Genomic DNA, 26,453 nt, shown 5'->3' with positions numbered 1-26,453 from the left:
TTTTCATCTTTGGGGATTTTATACTGTGTTTCTCTCTTGATCAATGTCAATCTACATTCTGTTTCTGAGGCATCATGTTGGAGAGGAGTCACGTTGCAGAGGAGGTATACTTTCAAAATACACATGTAGAACTGTGTAACAGGGCCACTTTCATCTTCCACATACAAGATACACTCCACTGACTTCCCTGACAGTGTATCTTTCTTTAATGACATGTTCAGGTTCTCTGGAGTGTTAAATATAGGATGTAGGAGACAGCATTACAGCTGCTCCTCTCCTCCTCCTCTTATATCAGATTCATTGGGAACCAAGACACTCTCCTGCTTTAACACTCGAGAGAGAACCTGAACATGTCATTAAAGAAAGATAAGTTGGAGAGATACACTGTCAGGGAAGTCAGTGGAGTGTATCTTGTATGTGGAAGATGAAAGTGGCCCTGTTACACAGTTCTACATGTGTATTTTGAATGTATAACTCCTCTGCAACGTGACTCCTCTCCAACATGATGCCTCAGAAACAGAATGTAGATTGACATTGATCAAGAGAGAAACACAGTATAAAATCCCCAAAGATGAAAAGCATGTACATATTTGCCACATCTAAGACCAGTGGAGATACAATACATGAAATATTGCTGGTGCTGGGTACAAATAGAATTAAAGGCAACCCAGAGGGATCTGCACTATCCAAGGTACTCTCTCTCACCTTGGGATGGAAAGAAGAAGCTCAGGATGAGCACTATGCCTTTTCTTCTTTCCATCCCAAGGTGAGAGAGAGTACCTTGGATAGTGCAGATCCCTCTGGGTTGCCTTTAATTCTATTTGTACCTGGCACCTGCATATCTTCTGCAGCGAGGGATTCTGACTGGAGGTTTGTGATGTTTGCCATCTCATTCACAGTGGGCTTCAACTCAACTACCTTTTTTCCACCTTCTCCTAAGTTTAAATGGTTGTGAATTTCCTATATACTTCTTTTGAGTCTCATACTTTGTCTTAGTTGGTGATCCTTTAACACAGAACACCATAGATAAACACTAAAATTGTCTATACATGTACACATTTTTGTCAAATCTGTTGGACTGTCAGTCCTTACATCCATAGCTTTGTCTGTGAATCTGAATGGTTACAGTTTTACAGCATAATCCATCAGTTTCCAAACAGTGGCAGGGTTAGGGTGTTGAAATTACAGATTGGTTCTTTAAGTGGTGGGGATCAAGTCTTTCACCAAAAAACTGTGCACACCAGTGAGCAGAATTCATCACAAAGCATTTAGCCTTTTTTAAGGACAGGTAATTGTATTCCTTCTTCTAGAAACTGTAAACATACAAATCAGGGCTTGTTTGCACACTCGACAATGTGTTAATGGCACACAGACTGACCAGCAGAGCAATGGCTATGGTTTTTGGCATAATGATACTCCTCTTCACTGTAATACATCCCTGCCAACTGTCCCTAAGACAGTTCTGTGTCTATATGAAGAATCATGTTCGGGCTGAAGCTGAGGTATATTGAGGTAAATATGGAATGTTGGGAGCCAATAGAGCATATAATTTTGTCTGAGTGGAATTAATATACAGTGCATTCGGAAAATGTTTTCAGACCCCTTGACTATTTCCACATTTTGTTATGTTACAGCCTTATTCTAAAATGGATCAAATAAAATAAAATCCCCATCAAGCTACACACAATACCCCATAATGACAAAGAGAATACAGGTTTTTAGAATTTTTTGCAAATGTATTAAAATAAAAACCAGAAATATCTTATTTAGATAAGAATTCCGATCCTTTGCTATGAGACTCAAAACTGAGCTCAGGTGCATCCTGTTTTCATTGATCATTCTTCAGATGTTTCTACAAATTGATTAGAGTCCACCTGTGGTAAATTCAATTGATTGGACATGATTTGGAAAGCCACACACCTGTCTATATAAGGTCCCACAGTTGACAGTGCATGTCAGAGCAAAAACCAAGCCACGAGGTCGAAGGAATTTTCCGTAGAGCTCCGAGACAAGATTTTTGTCGAGGTACAGATCTGGGGAAGTATACCAAAAAATGTCTGCAGCATTGAAGGTCCCCAAGAACGCAGTGGCCTCCATCATTCTTAAATGGAAGAAGTTTGGAACCACCAAGACTCTTCCTAGAGCTGGCCGCCCGGCCAAATTGAGCAATCAGGGGAGAAGGGCCTTGGTCAGGGAGGTGACCAAGAACCCAAAGGTCACTCTGACAAAGCTCTAGAGTTCCTCTGTGGAGGTGGGAGGACCTTCCAGAAGGACAACCATCTCTGGAGCACTCCACCAATCAGACCTTTATGATAGAGTGGCCAGACGGAAGCCACTCCTCAGTAAAAGGCACATAACAGCCCGCTTGGAGTTTGCCAAAAGGCACCTAAAGACTCTCAGACCATGAGAAACAAGATTCTCTGGTTTCATGAAACCAAGATTGAACTATTTGTCCTGAATGCCAAGCGTCACGTCTGGAGGAAACCTGGAACCATCCTTATGGTAAAGAATGGTGGTGGCAGCATCAAGCTTTGGGGATATTTTTCAGCTGCAGGGACGGGGAGACGAGTCAGCATTGAGAGAAAAATGAACGGAGCAAAGTACAGAGAGATCCTTGATGAAAACATGCTCCAGAGCGCTCAGCACCTCAGACTGGGGCAAATGTTCACCTTCCAACAGCACAACAACCCTAAGCACACAGCCAAGACAATGCAGGAGTGGCTTCGGGACAAGTCTCTGAATGTCCTTGAGTTGCCCAGCCAGAGCTCGAACTTGAACCTGATCGAACATCTCTGGAGAGAACTGAAAATAGCTGAGCAGCGACGCTGCCCATCCAACCTGAGAGCTTGAGCAGATCTGCAGAGAAGAAAGGGAGAAACTCCCCAAATACAGGTGTGCCAAGCTTGTAGTGTCCTACCCAAGAAGACTCAAGGCTGTAATTGCTGCCAAAGGTGCTTCAACAAAGTACTGAGTAAAGGGTCTGAATACTTATGTAAATGCAATATTTCAGTTTTTTATTAGTAATACATTTGCTAAAAACGATTTAATCCATTTTAGAATAAGGCTGTAATGTAACAAAATGTGGAAAAGTCAAGAGGTCAGAAAACTTTCCGAATGCACTGTATACTGAACAAAAATATAAATGCAACTTGTAAAGTGTTGGTCCCATGTTTCATGAGCTGAAATAAAAGATCCCAGAAATGTTACATATGCACAAAAAGCGTATTTCTCTCAAATGTTGTGCACAAATTTGTTTACATCCCTGTTAGTGAGCATTTGTCCTTTGCCAAGATAATCCATCCACCTATCAGGCGTGGCATATCAAGAAGCTGATTAAACAGCATAATCATTACACAGGTGCACCTTGTGCTGGGGTCAATAAAAGGCCACTCTAAAATGTGCAGTTTTGTCACACAGCACAATGCCACAGATGTCTACAGTTTTCAGCGAGCATGCAATTGGCATGCTGACTGCAGGAATGTCTAACAAAGCTGTTGCCAGAGAATTGAATGTTAATTTCTCAACCATAAGCCGCTTCCAACGGGATTGGCAGTACATCCAACCGACCTCACAACAACAGGTCATGTGTAACCAGGCCAGCCCAGGACCTCCACATCCGGCTTCTTCACCTGCAGGATCATCTAAGGAGGGGGGGTGGGGTGGGGGTGGGGGAGTATTTCTGTTTGTAATAAAGCCCTTTTGTGGGGAAAAACTCCCCCTGATTGGCTGGGCTTGGCTCCCCAGTGGGTGGGCCTTGCTCCCAAGTTGGTGGGCCTATGCCCTCCCAGGCCCAGCCATGGCTGCGCCCCTGTGAAATCCATAGATTAGGGCCTAATGAATTTATTTAAATTTACTGATTTCCTTCTATGAACTGTAACTCAGTAAAATCTTTGAAATTGTTGCATGTTGCGTTTATATTTTTGTTAAGTATAATTAAAGGGATTGCACAGCACACTTCACAAAGACATGGGTCTCTATTGCTAACCTACTGTATTGATGTGTCAATTTAGTTTTTTATAGTCAGTGACACCAATTTCAGGAATTATTGCAATTTACTGATAACCCTTCAACTCTTCAGTCTCTCTCTGCTAACAATTCAAGCTTCTTTTAAAAGTGTGTCCTCTGAATCTAATCCTTTCTTCGTTATGAAAGGGATGACTGATTTGGAAATGGGGAAAAAAACTCAAGGACTATAGAGGGTAGCATACCTCTGGGATGAATGAGTCTCCACTTCAATATTCAGTAAAAATTTCACCTGGGACTCATCTCTCTGCACTTTTATTAGTCTCAATTATTGATTTAAGCCGTGTTTAAAATTCTCTTCAAATTAACTCCCTGTAATAGATACATAAATTAGGAGTGAACAGTCAGTAGTATAATTGCCTTAGCAGAGAAACGGTTCAGGTCTCGTCAGACAGTGAGAGAGAGCTCAACAGATGAAGCCACCGAACATTAGCATGGTAAAGGTTAGACGCCTGCAGCGTTACATCTCAGGGTTCATTCCATAATCTCATTGAGTACTTCCTAGTGGCACTCCAGTCTCATTTTCACCTCATTTAACACCTGATTTACTTAAAAAGCACATCTCAATAGGTGGTCCAGGTAAGTCATGACATAGCACAAGTGTGTGTGTGTGGGGGGGGGGGTTCTCTGTTGCTCCTCAAGCACTTCCCATCAAACCAACTCCTTGAATGCCCTACTCCTTGAAGTTTGCAGTTGTGTCTAAAAGACATCATTTTGCTCAAAACATATTTTTTACCCTGTAGTGTGTGTGCTTTACTGTATTTATATCGCTTTTCAACAGTGAAAGTTTAAAAATCACTGGAGGATATCTGTATGTGTTTGGTTCCTCTCTCTCTCTTGCACCATTAAGGATCCATAAAAACAGGTATTATGGGCTGAATAGTCTAAATGTCATTTCATAGTTCATTGTCATCCAAGGAAAGTGTTAAATCTTTTAATTTTTTAAAATCTTATTTACAGTTTGGCGAAAACAATATGAGTGTACTTATTAACTAGCTTGACAAAAAGACAGACCTTTTGTAATCAGCATTCAATGGCAGTGCCTTCTCACATGGCATATTAAGCATAACTAAAAACAGTATCACATTAGATCATTGTCCAATATCTGCAGTGGCATCATTGTAAATATAACACACCTGTGTTATTTATTATCTTAGTTTCAAGGACAAAGTGAAACTCTCATTGCACTGTATTTCTATGCATGCATAGTTTCAATCACAGAGATGCAAAACACTAGACTTCTTTGTAATACCTATGTAATAAGTACTATAATTGTTAGGTTGTTGGGTATTTTTAGGCTGTATGCATCATTAGTGGTTAGACTCAGAAGTACACTCTTAGAAAAAAAGGTGCTATCTAGAACCTAAGAGTGTAGTATTTCCTCACAACAACACTAACCGGGCGCCGATGACGTGGATGTCGATTAAGGCAGCCCCCCGCACTTCTGATTCAGAGGAGTTCGGTTAAATGCAGAAGACACATTTCAGTTGAATGCATTCAGTTGCACAACTGACTAAGTATCCCCCTTTCCCTAACTACAACTTTGGAACCATGTGAACCAAACTGAAATCTGAATGTAAAAGGATAGTTGTTTTTTGTCCTGCCACCATGCAAAAGTATGCAACAACAAACCCCACAAATTGAAAACACATGGAACGGATGCCAACACCCACAATCACGCCAAGTTCACGTCAGTAATGCACTTCAGCTGCTTTATTCATGTTTGCAAATTAAAATAGAATAAATTACAAAAATACTGTCCAACTTTCCTAGAAAGCTTCAACACAGTAGTATTGCCATGTATCGCATACACTAAATAAGCACAGTGGTGTCAATTCTCAGAACTGATGAGGAAGAAAACGTCTTGTGAAATTATACTCTCTACCTTGATAACATTCCACACCATTTATTGTCCACAAAGGAAAGAGCAGGGGGGAGGGGGCCGGGTATTCAAGCGAGGAGTATCCTTTTTCCAAAGACAATATTTTGTCTCACTCTTTCTACCAGACAGGTCCCATTTAAGCATGTGGACAATACCCACACCTCAACACATCACTCCCTCTGTTATTGAAGGATCCACATCTCTCCTACAATTAACCTTTACAATAACTGAGACAGCCAAGTTCACTCACACCGCATCCTGGCTGGGATACAAGCAATGTTAGAAAGACATTTGCAGGGGAGAATAAAAAAAAACAAGTTGCAGTTCTCTTCCATGATAGACAAATCATTTTACATTACAGATATCTGATAAGTATATCGCCACAAAATTGTACAGTATATTATTGTAGGGAACAATGACACAGCACTTGTCTAGAAGCATGTTTCTTAACCACTTAGATCATTTAGAATATGGTTCATTTGCAATTCATAATAATTCAACATTTTCTGTCATCCAAAATGTTTGAATGAGGCAGGAAAATAAATATACCAAGCACACCATTGTACATCTCTATTTTCTTTGAGGACTATTCAAATAAGCAGACAGCGCTACTCAGGTAGGTTTTCTTGATTCCCCATGTTCAGTTGTTAAATTAATTAATGATGCATTTCATGGATTTGAAGATTTTCCTTCTGACAGACTTGATTGAGATTGTAGTGCATTCCTACTCAAACAAACTCATTTCCATGATGTCTCCAGTGCAGTGTAAGCCTATTACCCCCCCAAATATTAGAGGAATTGATCTAGTATAGCCTATATGTTTGAATGGTTCTCCATTGGTATATTGCAGATCTCTCTCGAATGCTTGAGTTTAAGAGACAAACAGGAATGCTTTAAAGTCTGTTTGAGTAGATGACTGTATAAGTCCACTTGCTGAGATTTAACAACTCACTCGGCTTGGCTGTTGCTTACATACAAAGTCTGTCATGAAATCAAACTCGTTCTGTCCTAACCACAGCTCAGGTAGCTCCTTTATTCGGTCCAGACCCATCTCAATGACCAGAGACATCAAGACCTCCTCATCAATAAAGTCCGTGTCAATGACGTTGGGGGGCAGTATTGCAGCAGGCAAATGGTGCGCCTGTGGAGGCAAACTGGACGTGCTGTGTTTCGCGTTGCCATCTCTGAACTGTTGTCCTGTCCCGTTAAGTTGATGATTCGCAGGATGCAACTCATGCATATAATGATGGTGAGAGGGATGTGTATGGTGGCTGTAGTACTGCGTGTTGAGCTTTTGTAACTGCATGCTTGCCGCGAGCTGTCCTTGAGTGGGGACGGCAGCGGTGGGTCCCACAAACTGAGAGCTATAGCGCGCACCGGGAGGCATGTTGCCGTTTGGGTGTCCAGCGTTTACATTTACATTCCCCGACCCCACAGAATGTCTAATTCCGTGGTTAGATGTTACATTTCCCCCTCCGTAGTGCAAATGATCTCCCATAATACCAGTAGTGTAGCCATGCTGCTGTTGCTGCTGCTGTTGCTGCTGATGGTGTAGTGGGTTCGAGAACTGCCCCATGCCCATTCTGCGTGCTGGGTGGTGATGGTGGAGACCATTAATAGCTTCAGGGAATCGTCCATGGTTCATTGCCATCATGCGGTCTACCATTCCCCAAGCTGTCACAAATGAAAAAACAAAATTACATTTGCATCGACAGGATAAGACAAACATCATTAGCTTATCCAATAATTTACGCACAATGAAAGTGGAAAGGATTATCACCCAGTAAATAGTTTTGCTGTTAAAGCCTTCAAATGAACAAATGACAAAGTATTTAGAAGCATACTTCCCATGCAAAATATTAATATTCGACACTATGTATACAATGTAACTGCAGACTGGTTCACAAAAATAACAAAGCTGCAAGGTTGTATCAAATGTCTCCGTGATATTGTAATTACAATTTTTTCAGTGTATACATTTCCCGCAGGTCACTCCTAGGCTGTTGTCCATACACAAAACTTGCTCTTTACCTCCTTGACTGGATCCCTTGGATGTGGTTCCGCTGTCAGCACAACACGAGTAACTATATCAGTCCAGTTTATGCGATATGTAGTCCCAACTCAGTGAACACTGTGCATTCTGAAAACCAAGATAGCGTACTTTCAACCTAAGCCCAGAAAAAATTTAAAAAAAACTGTTTCAAGCGCCCTCGCCCAGTGCTGATATACTATACAACCGGTCATGGGCGGAGCGAGCCAAATCTTGAATCTGACGAGACGAAAGTCTGGATTCAGGATCGCAAAAAATGTGGAGCAGAGCCTTCGCCACCCTCCCGCACCAATCGCCTCCCGCGTTCAGAGCAGAAACATCGAGGCACATTACCTCATTGCAGTTATTTCTGTTTAAGGCAAGAGTGGGAAAACATGAACTCACTTTTCACAGCTTTGGAAAGTTCAACATGCATAGATGCTGTCCCCCGATTTTGCGCAAAGAGGTGAGAAAATTACCAAATGGCCAGATTATTAGGCTATCTATTAACTCCTAAAACTGGTCAGGATCTATACATGTACCAATTCATAAAACTATATAATTAGGATACGAGTTTATCAACCTTCATAATTACAATTACAGAATCAACTTTCCTGAATCCTAATGTTAAGAATGACAATGAGATGCTCTGTTTAGGTAGGCTATAAGTATACAGAATACAACACTTCAATAGAGTAGATTTCATTTGTATTAAGAAGCGTTTTTATATCAGTATTTAACAATTCTGACATGTTGAGAGACACATGAATACAGTTGGAACAGTGGAATCAATCCACTGTTTTTGGAGCCTTTGCTGGTTCCATGTTTTATGAATATCCAAACGCCTCTGCAGGCGTGTGGTACGTGCGCCCTGCTCCTAGCGGTTGTCACCGATGTTTTGATCAGCCAAACTCCTGCTCAGTGCTCTGTAAACAAACCTGATCAGCTCAACCAATGTACTGTTTTTGCCTCAAACCTGACTATGCCCACTGTTGTACACAAAAACATATCCTGTTGCTTCTCCTGAAGGTACAACGCACATGCGGCTGCTGAGTGGAGGACAGCTCATAATAATGGCTGGAATGGAGCAAATGGAATGGCATCAAACACATGAAAACCACGTGTTTGATATATTTGATACCATTCCCATGATTCGGCTTCAGTCATTACCACGAGCCCGTCCTCCCCAATTAAGGTGCCACCAACCTCCTGTGGTACAAATCTAATTGTATTGGTCACGTACGTACACATGGTTAGCAGATGTTAATGCGGCTGTAGCGAAATGCTTGTGCTTCTAGTTCCGAAAGTGCAGTAATATCTAACAAGTAATCTAACAATTCCACAACAACTACCTAATACACACAAATATAAAGGGATGGAATAAGAATATGTACATATAAATATATGGATGAGCGATGACCGAGTGGCATAGACAAGATGCAATAGATTATATAAAATACAGTATATACATATGAGATGAGTAATGTAAGATATGTAAACATTTGTTAAAGTGGCTAATGATTTCTGGTCTGTGTGTAGGCAGCAGCCTCTCTGTGTTAGTGATGGCTGATGGCCTTGAGATCGAAGCTGTTGTTCAGTCTCTCGGTCCCAGCTTTGATGCACCTGTACTGACCTTGCCTTCTGGATGATAGCGGGATGAACAGGCAGTGGCTCGGGTGGTTGATGTCCTTGATGATCTTTTTGGCCTTCCTGTGGCATTGGGTGCTGTAGGTGTCTTGGAGGGCAAGTAGTTTGCCCCCGGTGATGCGTTGTGCAGACGGCACCACCCTCTGGAGAGCCTTGCATTTGAGGGCGGTGCAGCTGCCGTACCAGGCGGTGATACAGCCCGACAGGATGCTCTCAATTGTGCATCTGTAAAAGTTTGTGAGGGTTTTAGGTGACAAGCCAAATTTCTTCAGCCTCTTGAGGTTCTTCTCCACACTGTCTGTGTGTGTGGACCATTTCAGTTTGTCCGTGATGTGTACGCCAAGGAACTTTCCACCTTCTCCAATGCTGTCTCGTCGATGTGGATAGGGGGGTGCTCCCTCTGCTGTTTCTTGAAGTCCACGATCATCTCCTTTGTTTTATTGACGTTGAGTGAGAGGTTGTTTTCCTGACCCCACACTCTGAGTGCCTTCACCTCCTCCCTGTAGGCTGTCTTGTTGTTGTTGGTAATCAAGCCCACTACTGTTGTGTCGTCTGAAAACTTGATGATTGAGTTGGAGGCTTGTATGGCCATGCAGTCATGGGTGAACAAGGAGTACAGGAGGGGGGCTGAGCACGCACCCTTGTGGGGACCCAGTGTTGAGGATCAGCGAGGTGGAGATGTTGTTTCCCAACTTCACCACCTGGGGACGGCCCGTCAGAAAGTCCAGGACCCAATTGCACAGAGCGGGGTTGAGACCCAGGGCCTCAAGCTTAATGATGAGCTTGGAGGGTACTATGGTGTTGAATGCTGAGCTGTTGTCAATGAACAACATTCTTACATAGGTATTCCTCTTGTCCAGATGGCGGATAGGGCAGTGTGCAGTGTGATGTGGACCTGTTGGGGCGGTATGCAAACTGAAGTGGGTCTAGGGTGGCAGGTAAGATGGAGATGTTATGATCCTTGACTAGTCTCTCAAAGCACTTCATGATGACAGAAGTGAGTGCTACGGGGCGATAGTAATTTAGTTCAGATATTTTTGCCTTCTTGGGGCACTTTCAGTTCTGCGCGAATGCCGCCATCTATCCACGGTTTCTGGTTAGGGTAGGTTTTAATAGTCACATTGTGTACAACATCTCCAATGCACTTCCTTATAAACTCACTCACTGAATCAGCATATAAATCAATGTTATTCTCTGAGGCTGCCTGTAACATTTCCCAGTCCGTGTGATCAAAACTATCATGAAGCGTGGATTCCGATTGGTCAGACCAGCATTGAATGCTTTTTGCCACGGGTACATCCTGTTTGAGTTTCTGCCTATAGGACGGTAGGAGCAAAAGTCGTGGTCGGATTTGCCGAAGGGAGGGCAGGGGAGGGCCTTGTATACCTCGCGGAAGTTAGAGTAGAAGTGATCCAGTTTATTGCCTGCGCAAGTGCTACAAAACCAGCTCCATATTATGCTTGGCTCTTAAAGGGGCAATCAGCAGTTGCTACATCCATTTTTGTACTTATAACTTAATGATATGTACATTGGTTCTTGAAGAATATAGCCTAGCTTATAAATGCCTCATGAGCTTAGTTGAACTGACATACTTTATCAGAAGCCAAACTATAAGCTTTTTTACTCCAATGTTTGTAAACAAAGCAAATGTAAACAAACAATGTATATCTTCAAAAAATGATTAAATCTATCATATTGATATCATTAATGGTCAGTCCTTGCATTGAATCTTTGAATTTGAGAGTGGTTCAATTTCTCCAGACCCAACCTGCCACTTTTTACAGAACCAGGGAAAGGGGATACCTAGTCAGCTGCACAAGTGAAAGCATTCAACCAAAATATGTCTTCCGCATTTAACCCAACCCCTTTGAATCAGAGAGGTGAGGGGGCTGCCTTAATCAACATCCTCAGCACCTAGGTCCTAGGGTGTAGTTGTTGTTGGGGGTTAACTGCCTTTCTCAAGGGCATAACCTTGCTGGCTCAGGGATTCGAACCAGTGACCTTTCTGTTACTGGCCCAACACTCTTAACCACTAGGCTACCTGCTGCAGATAGTGGTGGGGAAGACGCTTTGTTATTGTTTCAATTGCTGATTGCCGCTTTACAGTGACTGACTGCACGCACAGGGATCTGCCTGCCGATTATCAGTGCCACACTGGAGGCAAGTTAGCAATGCATGATTGTAAACATCTATCATTTGCAGATAAGTAGGCCTATGTCAGCTGTCCTGCGCCTGACTCCTCTACACCAGCTACACACAGGCTTATTACACAGAGATGTTTGATCAGGTTCAAGTCTGGGCTTTGGCTAGGCCACTCAAGGACATTCAAATACTTGTCCTGAAGCCACTCCTGTGTTGTCTTGGCTGTGTACTTAGTGTCATTGTCGTGTTGGAAGGTGAACCTCCATCCCAGTCTGAGGTCCTAAGTGCTCTGTAGCAGGTTTTCATCAAGGATCTCTCTGTACTTTGCTCCGTTAATCTTTCCCTCAATCCTGACTACTCCCCCTGTCCCTGCCTCTCAAAACATCCCCACAGCATAGCATGATGCTGCCACCACCATGCTTCACTGTAGGGATTACATTTACATTTACGTAATTTAGCAGACACTCTTATCCAGAGCGACTTACAAATTGGTGCATTCACCTTATGATATCCAGTGGAACAACCACTTTACAATAGTACATCTATATATTTTTTTTGGGGGGGGGTAGAAGGATTACTTTATCCTATCCCAGGTATTCCTTAAAGAGGTGGGGCTTCAGGTGTCTCCGGAAGGTGGTGATTGACTCCGCTGTCCTGGCGTCGTGAGGGAGATTGTTCCACCATTGGGGTGCCAGAGCAGCGAACAGTTTTGACTGGGCTGAGCGGGAACTGTGCTTCCGCAGAGGTAGGGAGGCGAGCAGGCCAGAGGTGGATGAACGCAGTGCCCTTCTTTGGGTGTAGGGACTGATCAGAGCCTGAAGGTACGGAGGTGCCGTTCCCCTCACAGCTCCGTAGGCAAGCACCATGGTCTTGTAGCAGATGCGAGCTTCAACTGGAAGCCACTGGAGTGTGCAGAGGAGCGGGGTGACGTGAGAGAATTTGGGAAGGTTGAACACCAGACGGGCTGCGGCGTTCTGGATGAGTTGTAGGGGTTTAATGGCACAGGCAGGGATTAGGCCCTGTGCCTGGATTAGGACCTGCGCCGCTTCCTGTGTAAGGCAGGGTCGTACTCTGCGAATGTTATAGAGCATGAACCTACAGGATAGGTACAGTGGCAATTTTAGCATGTAAATCTTGGGTGGGAAAACTCCTCCACATTTTTTTAGATGCATGCCCTCAAAGCCAATACACAACACAACACTACACAATACATTAATTGCACTACAACGGTGACAAACGGTGCCCATGAACTGTCAGGGCCTACATAAAGCTGTCCCAACAGCAGAACTTTCCTTTCAGCACCATGGAGACTTTACCACCGCTACATCTGGCTATCAGCTGTGCCTCGTCTGCCAGTGAAACAGTTCATTCAGCCTCATTTACTGCCTTTATAAAAAACATAACTGATATGGCTGACTTGCTTAAACAAATGTAGTTTCTACTGACAATTGAGATGTACAAACTATGGCATAAGGGGACGACGAGTGGCTAAGACGCAATCCGTAATTTCGATGAAGACAATAATGAGCGAGCTTGGAAGGACATAGTCAATATAACTATTTGTTCAGCTCTTTTGAAATGTACAGCAACAAAATTCAGAACATGGGCTTCTAACAGCTTAATACACAAAATTCACTTAGTATTACTTTCATAGCTACAGTACACATATCTCCCTGGCATATTACATCATTTATACAGCAGCATACAAGACATGTTTGGACTCACCTTGTTGTTCTGTGCTCACTTGAACAGGAAGGTGGCACGGCAGTCCTTGTGGCCAGATTTTGTCATCAAACTTTGTAATCAGAGTCTGTCATTCTGTCACGTCCTGACCAGTAAAGGGGTCTTTTGTCATTGTAGTATGGTCAGGGCGTGGCAGGGGGTGTTTGTTTTGTGTGTTTTGGAGTTTTTTGTTCTAGGGGATTTTGGTTGTAGTTTTCATTTTCTATGTTTCGTTTTCCAGGTTTGGCCGAGTGTGGTTTCCAATCAGAGGCAGGTGTCTTTCGTTGTCTCTGATTGGAAGCCATACTTAGGCAGCCTGTTTTCTTTTGGGTTTTGTGGGTGGTTATTTTCCGTTATAGTCTGTGAACCTTATGGAACTGCTTGCTGTCATCTGTTTTTTCTTTGTTTAAGTGGTCTCTTAAAATAAATAAGTAAGAATGAGCACTATACCCGCTGCGCCTTGGTCTGTCTTTAACGACGTTTGTGACAGAACCACCCACCAGAAGAAGACCAAGCAGCGGAAGAAGGAGCAGCAGGAGAAGTATTTGGAGTCATGGAGGTGGGAGGAGATCCTCGATGGCAAGGGTCCATGGAGCCAGGCTGGGGAGTACCAGCGCCCGAAGGCGGAACTGGAGAAAGCAAAGAGGGAACGACGGAGGTACGAGGCGTTGTATCCTCCGACGGAGGTGGAGAGGAAGCCCCAAATTATTTTGGGGGGGGGCATAAGGCGGGCTATTCGGAGGGAGCCGTGGAGCAAACCGGAGCCGAGAAAGGAGTCGAGCTTGACGTGAGATTCCGGAAGGAGGTACTGGCAGAGAGGGCACGACTGAGCAGGCGTGCAGAGTGGCGAACGATGCATTACGGGGTGATGCGCACTATCTCGCCCATCTGCACACACAGTCTGGTGCGGTTGGTACGGGCTCCGCAGCGTTGCCGTGCTAGAGTTGGCACTCAGCCAGGAAAGAGTGTGCCTGCTCAGCGCATCTGGCCGCCAGTGCGTCTCCTCGGCCCAGCTTAACCTGCGCCTGCTCTACGCACGGCAGCCCTCATTCCCCAGCACAGCCCAGCTCGCCCTGTGCCAGCACTCCGTCCGTGCCGGGCTACAGGGACCATCCAGCCAGGACAGCGTGTGCCAGCCCTGAGCTCCAGACCTCCGGTGCGCCTCCACGGCCCAGTGTGCCTCGTGCCTGCTCTGCGCACCCAGTCTCCTGTATGTCTTCCCAGTCCAGGGAGACCGGTCCCAGCTCCATGCAGGAGGGCTCCAGTGACACTCCTCAGCCTGGAGCCTCCAGTGACGCTCCTCAGCCCGGAGCCTCCAGTGACGCTCCTCAGCCCGGAGCCTCCAGCGATGCTCCCCAGTCAGGAGCCTCCAGTGACGCTCCCCAGCCTGGAGCCTCCAGCGACGCTCCTCAGTCCGGAGCCTCCAGCGACGCTCCTCAGCCCGGAGCCTCCAGCGATCAGTCAGGAGCCTCCAGCAAAGCTCCCCAGCCCGGAGCCTCCAGCGACGCTCCTCAGTCCGGAGCCTCCAGCGACGCTCCCCAGTCAGGAGCCTCCAGCGACGCTCCTCAGCCCGGAGTCTCCAGCGACGCCCCTCAGCCCGGGGCCTCCAGCGACGCCCCTCAGCCCGGGGCCTCCAGCGACGCCCCTCAGCCCGGGGCCTCCAGCGACGCCTCTCAGCCCGGGGCCTCCAGCGATGCCGCGCAGCCCAGAGTTTTCTGAACGGGAGCTACGCCCAGAGCCAGAGCCACCTCCATAGTGGGAGGATTGGGAAGGGGGGGTGTAGCACAGGAACCGTCGTTGACGGTGGCCACCCTCCCTTCCCTCCCTTTAGGTTTGGGGTTGTTTTGTGGGATTTTTTGTTTTGAGGTGCAGTCGGGGTCTGCACCTTTGGGGGGGGGGGGGGGTACTGTCACGTCCTGACCAGTAAAGGGGTCTTTTATCATTGTAGTATGGTCAGGGCGTGGCAGGGGGTGTTTGTTTTGTGTGTTTTGGGGTTTTTTGTTCTAGGGGATTTTGGTTCTAGTTTTCATTTTCTATGTTTCGTTTTCCAGGTTTAGCCGAGTGTGGTTTCCAATCAGAGGCAGGTGTCTTTTGTTGTCTCTGATTGGAAGTCATACTTATGCAGCCTGTTTTCCTTTGGGTTTTGTGTGTGGTTATTTTCCATTATAGTCTGTGAACCTTACGGAACTGCTTGCTGTCGTTTGTTTTTTCTTTGTTTAAGTGGTCTCTTAAAATAAATAAGTAAGAATGAGCACTATACCCGCTGCGCCTTGGTCTGTCCTTAACGACGTTTGTGACACATTCTCTGGATTTATGGTGCTTTCAAGACAACTGGGAACTAAAAAAAACAAGGTTGAATCATGACGTCAGTGATCTTCGGAGATCTAGAAAGAAGCCTAAGTTCCCGACTTGGAATTTCAAGTTGGATGACCGTACAAAACGTATTTTCCCAGTCGGAGCATGTTTTTTCTGGAGTTCCCAGTTGTCTTGAACTCACTGTTTTGAACATGGAAGAAGGCATAGCCCATGGTGTTGAATGTTTATCCTTTTAAGCTTGGAAAAGAAACCACACACACTCCACTGAATAGCGGGCTAGTGACTGCTTTGCAACTCTTGCAGCTAGCCACTGATTTCTTCCAAATCACTCATTGATTGAATGTGCGATTTCCAACTTGTTGTGTGATGTTTGTTTCCAATGGCCGATTCATGATGATGACTGCTTGTCTAGCTTGCTAGCTAAGATTTTGAAAGTATGATGTTGACATGATCAGTACAATCAAAGCTACGGTAGATATAATGGGATTTGATGTAATTTTATCTGTGGCCAATGACCTTGAGCCTTGGATTGGCACTTCTAATGTAACTCTATGGCAGCACCCAAGGGGGCTTGAATTTTTGAGCTCTCCCCTTAGATTTTGTGGTGACGTAGTGTCCCCACGAGTGACAGAACACTGAGACAATCACAGCGCAAATGGGGGGGGAAATAGTCTGTGTGGTCGTTTGATTAATTGTTCAGCAGTCTTATGGCTTGGGGTAGAAGCTGTTGACTTGGTACTGCTTGCCGTGCGGTAGCAGAGAGTACAGTCTATGACTTGGGTGAATGGAGTCTTTGACAATTTTGACACCGCCAATAGGTAGGTCCTGGATGGCAGGAAGCTTGGCCCCAGTGATGCACTGAGCCTTACGCAATACCCTCTGTAGGATGCTCTCGATGGTGTAGCTGTATAACTTTTTGAGGATTTGGGGACCCGTTCCAAATCGTTTTATTCTCCTGACGGGGAAAAGGTGTTGTCGTGCCCTCTTGGTGTGTTTGGACCATGATAGTTGGTTGGTGGTGTGGACACTTGAAACTCTCGACCTGCTTCTCTACAGCCCTGTTGATGTTAATGGGGGCCTGTTCGGCCCACCTTTTCCTACAGTCCACGATCAGCTCCTTTGTCTTGCTTACATTGAGGGAGAATTTTTTGTCCTGACACCACACTGCCAGGTCTCTGACAGTGTGAGGCTGTCTCATCGTTGTCTGTAATCAGGCCTACCACTGTTGATGATGGCGTTGGAGTCATGTTTGGAAACACAGTCGTGGGTGAACAGGGAGTACAGGAGGGGACTAAGCATGCACCCCTGAGGGGCCCCAGTGTTGAGTATCAGCGTGGCAGAAGTGTTGTTGCCTAACCTTACCACCTGGGGGGTAGCCCGTCAGGAAGTCCAGGATCCAGTTGCAGAGGGAGGTGCTCACATAGGTGTTCCTTTTGTCCAGGTGGGAAAGGGCAGTGTGGAGTGCGATTGAGATTGAGTCATCTGTGGATCTGTTGGGGCGGTTAGTCCAACCCTAATTTAACACACCTGATTCTACTAATTAGCTGCTCAACAAGACCTTAACTAGCTGAATCAGATATGCTAAATTAGGGTTGGACTGAAAACCAACAGGACAGTAGATCTCCAGGAAGAGGGTTGGGCAGCCCTGGTCTAGGGTATCCGGGATGATGCTATGACGTGAGCCATGACCCGTCTTTTAAAGCACTTCATGGCTACCGACGTGAGTGCTATGAGGCGGTAATCATTTAGGCAGGTTACCTTCACTTCCTTGGGGGCAGGGACTATGGTGGTCTGCTTGAAACATGTAGGTATTACAGACTCGGTCAGGGAGTGGTTGTAAATGTCAGTGAAGATACTTGCCAGGTGGTCCATGCATGCTTTGAGTAAACGTCCTTGTAATCCGTTTGGCCCTGCGGCTTTATAAATGTTGACCTGTTTAAAGGTCTTGCTACTGAGAGCGTTATCACACAGTCATCTGGAATAGCTGATGCTTTCATGCATGCTTCATTGTTGCTTGCCTCGAAGCGAGTTTCTGGCTTTCCCTTTGTAGTCCGTAATAGTTTTCAAGCCCTGCCACATCCGACGAGTGTCAGAGCTGGTGTAGTATGATTCAGTCTTAATCCTGTATTAACTCTTTACCTGTTTGATGGTTCATCTGAGGGCATAGCGGGATTTCTTATAAACGTCTGGATTAGTGTCCCGCTCCTTGAAAGCGGCAGCTCTAGCCTTTAGCTCGATATGGATGTTGCCTGTAATCCATGGCTTCTGGTTGGGATATGTACGTATGGTCACTGTGGGGACAACGTCGTCGATGCACTTATTGATGAAGCCGATCACTGAGGTGGTATACTCCTCAATGCCATTGGATGAATCCCGGAACATATCCAGTCTGTGCTAGCAAAACAGTCACTGGTACTTCCTGCTTTAGTTTTTTGTTTGTAAGCAGGAATCAGGACGATACAATTATGGTCAGATTTGCCAAATGGAGGGCTAGGGAGAGCTTGTGCGTCTCTGTGTGTGGAGTAAAGGTGGTCTAGAGTTTTTTTCCCCTCTGGTCGCACATTTGACATGCTGGTAGAAATTAGGTAAAATGGATTTATGTTTGCCTGCATTAAAGTCCCCAGCCACCAGGAGCGCCGCTTTTGGATGAGCATTTTCTTGTTTGCTTATGACCTTATACAGCTGGTTGAGTGCGGTCTTAGTGCCAGCATCGGTTTGTGGTGGTAAATAGACGGCTACGGATAATATAGATGAGAACTCTCTTGGAAGATAGTGTGGTCTACAGCTTATCATAAGGTACTCTACCTCAAGCGAGCAATACCTCGAGACTTCTTTAATATTAGACATTAGGCATCAGCTGTTATTGACAAATAGACATATTATCCATGTCGTCATTCAGCCACGACTCTGTGAAACATAAGATATTACAGTTTTTAATGTCCTGTTAGTAGGATGGTCATGATCGTATATCATTTGTATATTGTGTGTAGATTGATGAGAATTTGTTTTTATTTAATCAATTTTAGAATAAGGCTGTAACGTAAAATAAATTCAAGGGGTCTGAATACTTTCCGAATTCACTGTACATACTATCTACTACTCAATGGGGAGGGCATGTACAGCAACAACACCGGGACACAGTGCCTTTTGCTCCTGCTTGACAAGCACTACTGTCCGGCAACAGCGTGGGAAGTAGCTACCTAGTAGCCAATATAAGGGTGACAGTCGCAGTAAGCGCACGCATACAACGCATGAAGCAACAGTACACCCATCATCAGTACTTTTATAAAAAAATTAACAATGGTCAGTTTTACAACTGAACATTTAAAATGATTTGTGTAAAACTAACAGTGAAATACGACTCACACTCATCCTCTGTCTTAAAAACAGAAGTCCAAACTCTCGCAGTACGGTAGCTCAATGTAAGGTAGTTGCAAGGTAAGAAACGGATGGAAAAAAACAGCTCAATCAAAACCATCTAACCTATAGCAGAGCTTTTTCGACACACCCACTCCTTTCCACACACACCCACTACTATCCTTTCGACACACCCACTCGCTGATACTCTGGTCGCCATATTGGGATGCAGCTACACCGTTCTTCTTCTGGGGAGTGCCAATATTGCCGACCGGCGGCTTCAAAGCCTCTTATTGGCCAATACATAGCATCAGAAATCCAGCTTGTATATGCTGATCCTCAACACAGGCACCCCTCAGGGGTGCGTGCTCAGCCCCCTCCTGTTCTCCCTGTTCACTCATGACTGAACAGCCAGAAACGACTCCAACACCATCATTAAATTTGCCAATGGCACAGCAGTGGTAGGCCTGATCACCGACAACAACGAGACAGCCTATAGTGAGGAGGTCAGAGACCTGGCCGTGTGGTGCCAGGACAACAACCTCTCTCTCAACGTGATCAAGACAAAGGAGATGATTGTGGTCTACAGGAAAAAGAGGGTCGAGCATGCCCCCATTCTCATCGATGGAGGCTGCAGTTGAGCAGGTTGAGAGCTTCAAGTTCCTTGGTGTCCACATCACCAACAAACTAACATGGTCCAAACACACCATGACAGTCGTGAAGCGGGCACGACAAAACCTATTCCCCCTCAGGAGACTGAAAATATTTGGCATGGGTCCTCAGATCCTCAAAAGGTTCTACAGCTGCATCATTGAGAGCATCCTGACTGGTTGCATCACTGCCTGGTATGGCAACTGCTCGGCCTCCAACCGCAGGGCACTACAGAGGGTAGTGCGAACGGCCCAGTACATCACTGGGGCCAAGCTTCCTGCCATCCAGGACCTCTATACCAGGCAGTGTCAGAGGAAGGCCCTAAAAATTGTCAAAGACTCCAGCCAGCCACCCTAGTCATAGACTGTTCTCTCTGCTACCACACGGCAAGCGGTATCGGAGCGCCATGTCTAGGTCCCAGAGGCTGCTAAACAGCTTCTACCCTCAAGCCATAAGACTCCTGAACATCTAGTTACCCCCCCCTCTCCACACCACTGCCACTCTCTGTTGTCATCTATGCATAGTCACTTTAATTAACTCTACCTACATGTACATACTCTATCAACTAACCGGTGCCTCCGCACATTGACTCTGTACCGGCACCCCCCTGTATATATTGTTATTTCTGACTGCTGCTCGTTAATTACTTGTTACTTTTATCTCTTATTCTTATCCGTATTTTTTTTAAATGTGACTTATAAAATATGATTTGATTTGATCATTTGTGTTGACTGACAGTGAGGGAAGAGGAGGTAGGCTATGTGAGTGCACTCAGCTGACTGTATAAAAATGAAAGGGACTAGTGAGTGGAACACACAGTGTGGAATGTGTGGATTCTGTTTAAATTAGCCATGCTTGGTTAGAAAGCACTGCTCCTAGCTGGAGGGAAACGCTTAAGCCGTTGTGTGAAAAGTGAGAGCTGGAGATTCTGGGACCTCAGCAGTCAACCTCTTTGTAAAAATGCCCTTTGAGTCACAGATCTGGAAGTGGTTGAGGGAAGTAGAAGGAAGGGGAGCCATTGGAAGGAAATAGAAAGTTGTTTACACGTTTAGGGTTGAATCAATGTTGATCCTCTATAGAAGCACTCTGGGGTCTCCAATGCCTCTTTTTCTTTTAGAATTGATCCCTAATAGTTATGATGCTGTGTCTCCTCTGTAGGCTACAACATAAAGGCATTTGTTGTGTTTCCAGTCTCTCCACACTTTCCTCCTAGGGATATTGCACATTCTGTTTGGCAAACCACATGCAATTTCCCTCCTTAGTTGATATTGGTTATTATCATTATGAAGCAGAACAAACAATCTTGAGCCATTGCTTCCAAGTCACCACAGTAGACTTTGCAGAATGCCTGCAGTTTAAGGCTTACTGTACATATTGATAAAAGAGACTTAATGCCTGGCTTTCCGCCAGCCAGCCAGCGTCTCATATAACCACGCTTCTATCCTTTTACTAATTGGTCTGTCCTTTTCAAATGTACAGTTTTCTTCCCCTTTCCAGCTGTTGAATGTGGAGGGACAATAGCATTCCTCAGTGGTTTAATCCCAACGTCACGCCTCACTCAACCCCAGTGGGGAATAGAACTAATGAGCCGACAGCCACTAAGCCATAATGGAAACCTATTGCAAATTTGTGCCACAAGAAATCACCCGGGTGCTCTGGCTGGATCTCTTTGTTTTAAAGGAAATGCAACGTGCTTTATTCATGTTTTAATGTGCTGTTCAATGTTTAATTCATTGGTCATATTTTATTTCTCCTACTGTTCTTCCGCTTCTAAAATATAAGACCCCCCCCAAAAAAAACATCCCCTCAAAATCCACTGTGGTGTGAAATTATATTAATAGAAGCGTCTGCATTTTTATTTACTGCTGTGCAGTGCAACCAACCATGCAGTAAACTCAGTGGGGCCAATACGATTTAATTGAATCAGAATGTACTGCTTTATGCCTCTTAATAAATCAAAGAAAAAAGGTTGCAGTAGACCTCCTTTTAGTCTCCAATAGCACAATCCCACCATTAGGCACAGTAAACTAGCATCCAGCTGAGACCTCCATACAGCCAAGCGCTGTGTGGTTATAGCTAGGCCTGCAGGTCCAGGTGTTTAACCTCAATCTTAGAGGAATTAGGTTCTACTGTTGTGGTCTGTTCTGACTGCCCATATCCAGTTATATTAAACCTGCCTGAGGAGGATACTGCCCTCCGAGGCACTGGATCAGTCTGAGGGCAACCAAGAGTAGACCTAATCATTTATTTGGTTGGGTTTAATGTGTGTGTGAGGTGATAGTGTGTGTCTGTGTCTATGTGTGCATGCTTTAAGTACACGTTTTAAACCTTTTTGATCAGATATCTGTGATATCCGTGTGGCTCAGTTGGTAGAGCATGGTGTTTGCAACGCCAGGGTTGTGGGTTTGATTCCCACGGGGGACCAGTACGGAAATAATTTTTTTTAATGAAATGTATGCATTCACTACTGTAAGTCGCTCTGGATAAGAGCGTCTGCTAAATTACTAAGACGTAAAATGATAAAAGTATGTGCTTTTTCTAAACAAGCTTATTTATGAATGAATTAATACAAATTATTTATGAATAATAACACGAGATGAGCTCTTGAGCAGAGTAAGTCATTGATGATAAATGTCAAAGATCATGAAGAGATGCAGTTTTAAAAGGCTTATTTGTAAGTGGATGACCTGAGTCTGACAAACCATCATTTTATTTGACTTCCCATTAAATAATGGTACATGAGGGAAACTTTTGGGAAAAGTGAAAAATAATGATTACACAGTGAACAATATCTGAACAGTTACTAAACAGTTACAGCTCTCTAGTCTCTACATGATACTGTTTACAAGCACCATGGTCAGGAGATAATTTCCTCTTGTTCACAACCCGTTAGCTTCACTCCCTTGCACTAAAGCAAATAAGTCAAAATACGGTGACTCATAGCCAAGCCATGCAATCAACAGCTCCACTGTAGCAAAATGAGTGCATGGACACCAGGCTGCAAGCATGTGAAGAAACAGCTTTTAGTAAATAAACTCTCTCAATTGGCCTGGGATGCTGCAACGTTTTCAGTGATTGGGTGGCAGGACTTCGCTCGAATTTCACATTACAGTCGCTACTCACTACAGGTTGTAAAAGAGCCTGCTCTGTGTTTGTGTCACGTGGTCTGTGTTGATGGCTGGCCACTTCTCCCTCTGCAGAAATGTCTTATCTTCAGGCTGGAGAGGCATAAACAAATAGGTGGCCAGGTGAGTGAACCTGCCGTAATCGGAGGTTAAATATTAACTTGAAAGTGAAAGTTGCTAGGGAAAAGGGGCAGAGCCAAGACAGCAGCACACGGATAAGGCAACTATTCTGAGACAGTCTACTGCTTCCGTTTGCTCCTTTGAGCAAATATCCTTTGAGCCCTTCTTTGATACTTTGATACTGATACTTCACATGAAGACCTCCTCCTGCCCCTTGGATGTGGTCCCTACTAGACTACTTAGTATCCAAGATGGTGTAGCAGTCGGACGTGTGTTTGTCTTGTGCCGTCTTGTCCCATGTAAATAGTCGGTCTCATCGTTTTTTTTCTGGATATATTTTGATCTCACTTTCCACCTACGATCTAAATATACTTTCCTGCAACCCACCCCACCCAATGTGGTACGGCTCTGCTATTTTTATACGTTATAACTGGAACCTCCATCAGGAGATAGCCAGCTAACTAGCTACTAGCAAATAGTCACTGTTAGCCACAGCTAGCGGTCTTCACCTTTAGACCGGTCACCAGCCAGCTTTAGCTCGGTCAATACCTGCCAGTCTGCACAGCCCGATATCGGACTGCTTTTCTCCACCACATCACCGGATTCCTGCCGCAAGCTCTGGGCCATTACACCGGATCATCGCAGCTAGCTAGCTGCAACCAAGTGGCCACCGCTGGCTAACGCCCCTGTCCCGAAGCAAGCACCAGTTAGCCTTGAGCTAGCCTCGAGCTAGGCCCATCTCCCGGCTAGCCGAAGAGGTATACCCGCTAATTCGTGGGCTACAATACCTCTTTTGCCAATTGGCCTGGACTCTTTATTGCCGGCACGGAGCCTCGCCGATCCATCACGACTGGTCTGCCGACGTAATCGTCCGATGTGGTTTCAACAGGCTTTTCTGTTGCGTTGTCACCGAAGACCCATCTGCTAGCCCCAGCCTGCTAGCTTTCTGAACGCCATGCCTCCCGCTCGCCTAGCATAGTAGCGACTACTGAGCGGCTCCCGGACTCATCTATTGCTGCTCATTGGACCCTATGATCACTTGGCTACACATGCCTCTCTCTAATGTCAATATGCCTTGTCTTCTGCTGTTTCGGTTAGTTATTGTTTTATCTCACTGTAGAGCCCCTAGTCTAGCTCAACATGCCTAAGAATGCTCTTTTGTCACACACCCCACACATGGGGAGACCTCACCTGGCTTAGCTGGTGTCTCCAGAGATGCAAGCTCTTTCATTGTCACTCAATGCCTAGGTTTACCCCCATTGTACTCACATCCTACCATACCTTTGTCTGTACATTATGCCCTGAATCTTTTCTACCACGCCCAGAAATCTGACCATTTTATTCTCTGTTCCCAACGCACTAGACGAGCAGTTCTTATAGCCTTTATCCGTACCCTTATCCTATTCCTCCTCTGTTCCTCTGATGATGTAGAGGTTAACCCAGGCCCTGTAGCCCCCAGCATCACACCTATTCCCCAGGCACTCTCATTTGTTGACTTCTGTAACAGTAAAAGCCTTGGTTTCATGCATGTTAATGTCAGAAGCCTTCTCCCTAAATTTGTTTTATTCACAGCTTTAGCACACTCCGCCAACCCTGATGTCCTAGCCGTGTCTGAATCCTAGCTTAGGAAGACCACCAAAAATTCGGGCATTTCCATCCCTAACTACAACATTTTCCGTCAAGAAAGAACTGCCAAAGGGGGCGGAGTTGCAATCTAATGCAGAGAGCGCCTGCAGAGTTCTGTCATACTATCCAGGTCTGTGCCCAAACAGTTCGAGCTTCTACTTTTAAAAATCCACCTTTCCAGAAATAAGTCTCTCACTGTTGCCGCTTGTTATAGACCACCCTTAGCCCCCAGCTGTGCCCTGGACACCATATGTGAATTGATTGCCCCCCATCTATCTTCAGAGTTCGTACTGTTAGGTGACCTAAACTGGGATATGTTTAGCACCCGTCCTACAATCTAAGATAGATGCCCTCAATCTCACACAAATTATCAAGGAACCTACCAGGTACAACCGTGAATCCGTAAACATGGGCACCCTCATAGATATCATTCTGACAAACTTGCCCTGCAACTTTTCAGGGAAGTCAGGAACCAATATACACAGTCAATTAGGAAAGCTAACATGCTGACCAGACCGGACACATCGTGTGCGCGAGCGTCGCAAAATAAATGTAGAAATCCATGTTATTCAATTATTGCACCCACACTGCTCGCGCGCGCCAACGAGCGTCTGCGATGCCAAGGGCTAAAATAGAACTCCTTTCTATTTCTGACGCAGACTCGCGCTGAAAGTCCTGCCTCTCCCATCTCCTCATTGGTTTATAGAAGCAGGTACCCACGTGCCATCTTCTCATTGGTTATACCCACGTGGGTGATTGAAAGACAAACTGTTTTGCCGGTAGTCGTGGTAATACTATGAAAGTTTAGATGCCAATCACCATATAAGTTCAAAGATGAAAAAGCCTGGAAGGAGGAGAGGTGACTAGAAACGATTTGGTTGACCGTTTTATGTGTGGATTAATTGGCGGAGTAGAAGAGCTTGTGCATTTCAGGTAAAATAACAACTCAATGTTTATATTCCAGGATAAATTAGCTAGCAACAGCAAGCTAGCTAAATAGGACAAATTAGCTAGCAAGTGCAAGCTAACTAGCTGCATTTCAATACATGTTTAATGTTTTTCGACCTGTCCCCAAAATAATGTCATTGGTTCGGAGTTTGTTTTTATATTTTAACCTGCGTGTTGTGATCGCGTTTGGTGTAGGCGAACAAAATAAATGTATGCACGATAGCGCACGATGGCGCACGCGCGCAGCCGGTTTGGGTTCCGTGTAAGGCTAGCTTTTTCAAACAGGAATTTGCATCCTGTAGCACAAATTCCAAAAAGTTTTGGGACACCGTAAAGTCCATGGAGAATAAGAGCACCTCCTCCTAGCTGCCCACTGCACTGAGGCTAGGAAATGCTGTCACCACCGATAAATCAATGACAATTGAGAATTTCAATAGCATTTTTCTACGGCTGGCCATGCTTTCCACCTGGCTAGCCCTACCCCGGCCAACAGCTCTGCACCCCCACAGCAATCCAGATAGCTGATGTTCTGGAAGAGCTGCAAAGTCTGGATCCCTACAAATCAGCTGGGCTAGACAATCTGGGCCCTCTCTTTCTAAAATGATCCGCCGTAATTGTTGCAACCCCTATTACTAGCCTGTAATAGGGGTTGCAACAACCTCTCTTTCGTATCGTCTGAGATGCCTAAAGATTGGAAAGCTGTCGCGGTCATCCCCCTCTTCAAAGGGGGAGACATTCTAGACCCAAACTGTTACAGACTTATATCCATCCTGCCCTGCCTCTCTAAAGTCTTCGAAAGCCAAGTTAACAAACAGATCACTGACCATTTCGAATCCCACCGTACCTTCTCCACTATGCAATCTGG

General features: G+C 45.1%; 1 protein-coding gene across 1 annotated transcript; it reads right to left on the bottom strand.

Moving 5' to 3' along the window:
- Positions 1–5,708: 5,708 nt before the first annotated feature.
- Positions 5,709–8,121, bottom strand: LOC115174794 (cbp/p300-interacting transactivator 2). The gene is made up of 2 exons (XM_029733700.1): positions 7,937–8,121; positions 5,709–7,579 (listed from the first exon to the last, which is right to left on the bottom strand). The coding sequence occupies exon 2, from the start codon at positions 7,569–7,571 to the stop codon at positions 6,846–6,848; it is 726 nt and encodes a 241-aa protein (XP_029589560.1). The 5' UTR covers positions 7,572–7,579; positions 7,937–8,121; the 3' UTR covers positions 5,709–6,845.
- Positions 8,122–26,453: the final 18,332 nt, after the last annotated feature.

Source organism: Salmo trutta, chromosome 35 (genome assembly GCF_901001165.1).
Source record: "Salmo trutta chromosome 35, fSalTru1.1, whole genome shotgun sequence".
NCBI classification, from domain to species: Eukaryota; Metazoa; Chordata; class Actinopteri; order Salmoniformes; family Salmonidae; genus Salmo; species Salmo trutta.
Note: the sequence above shows the minus strand (reverse complement) of the source record. Positions and strands in the feature narration are given on the sequence as shown.

What these genes read in the sequence shown, in the direction of transcription:
- LOC115174794 (XM_029733700.1), bottom strand. Translation starts at nt 7,571, where the DNA reads ATGGTAGACCGCATGATGGCAATGAACCATGGACGATTCCCTGAAGCT.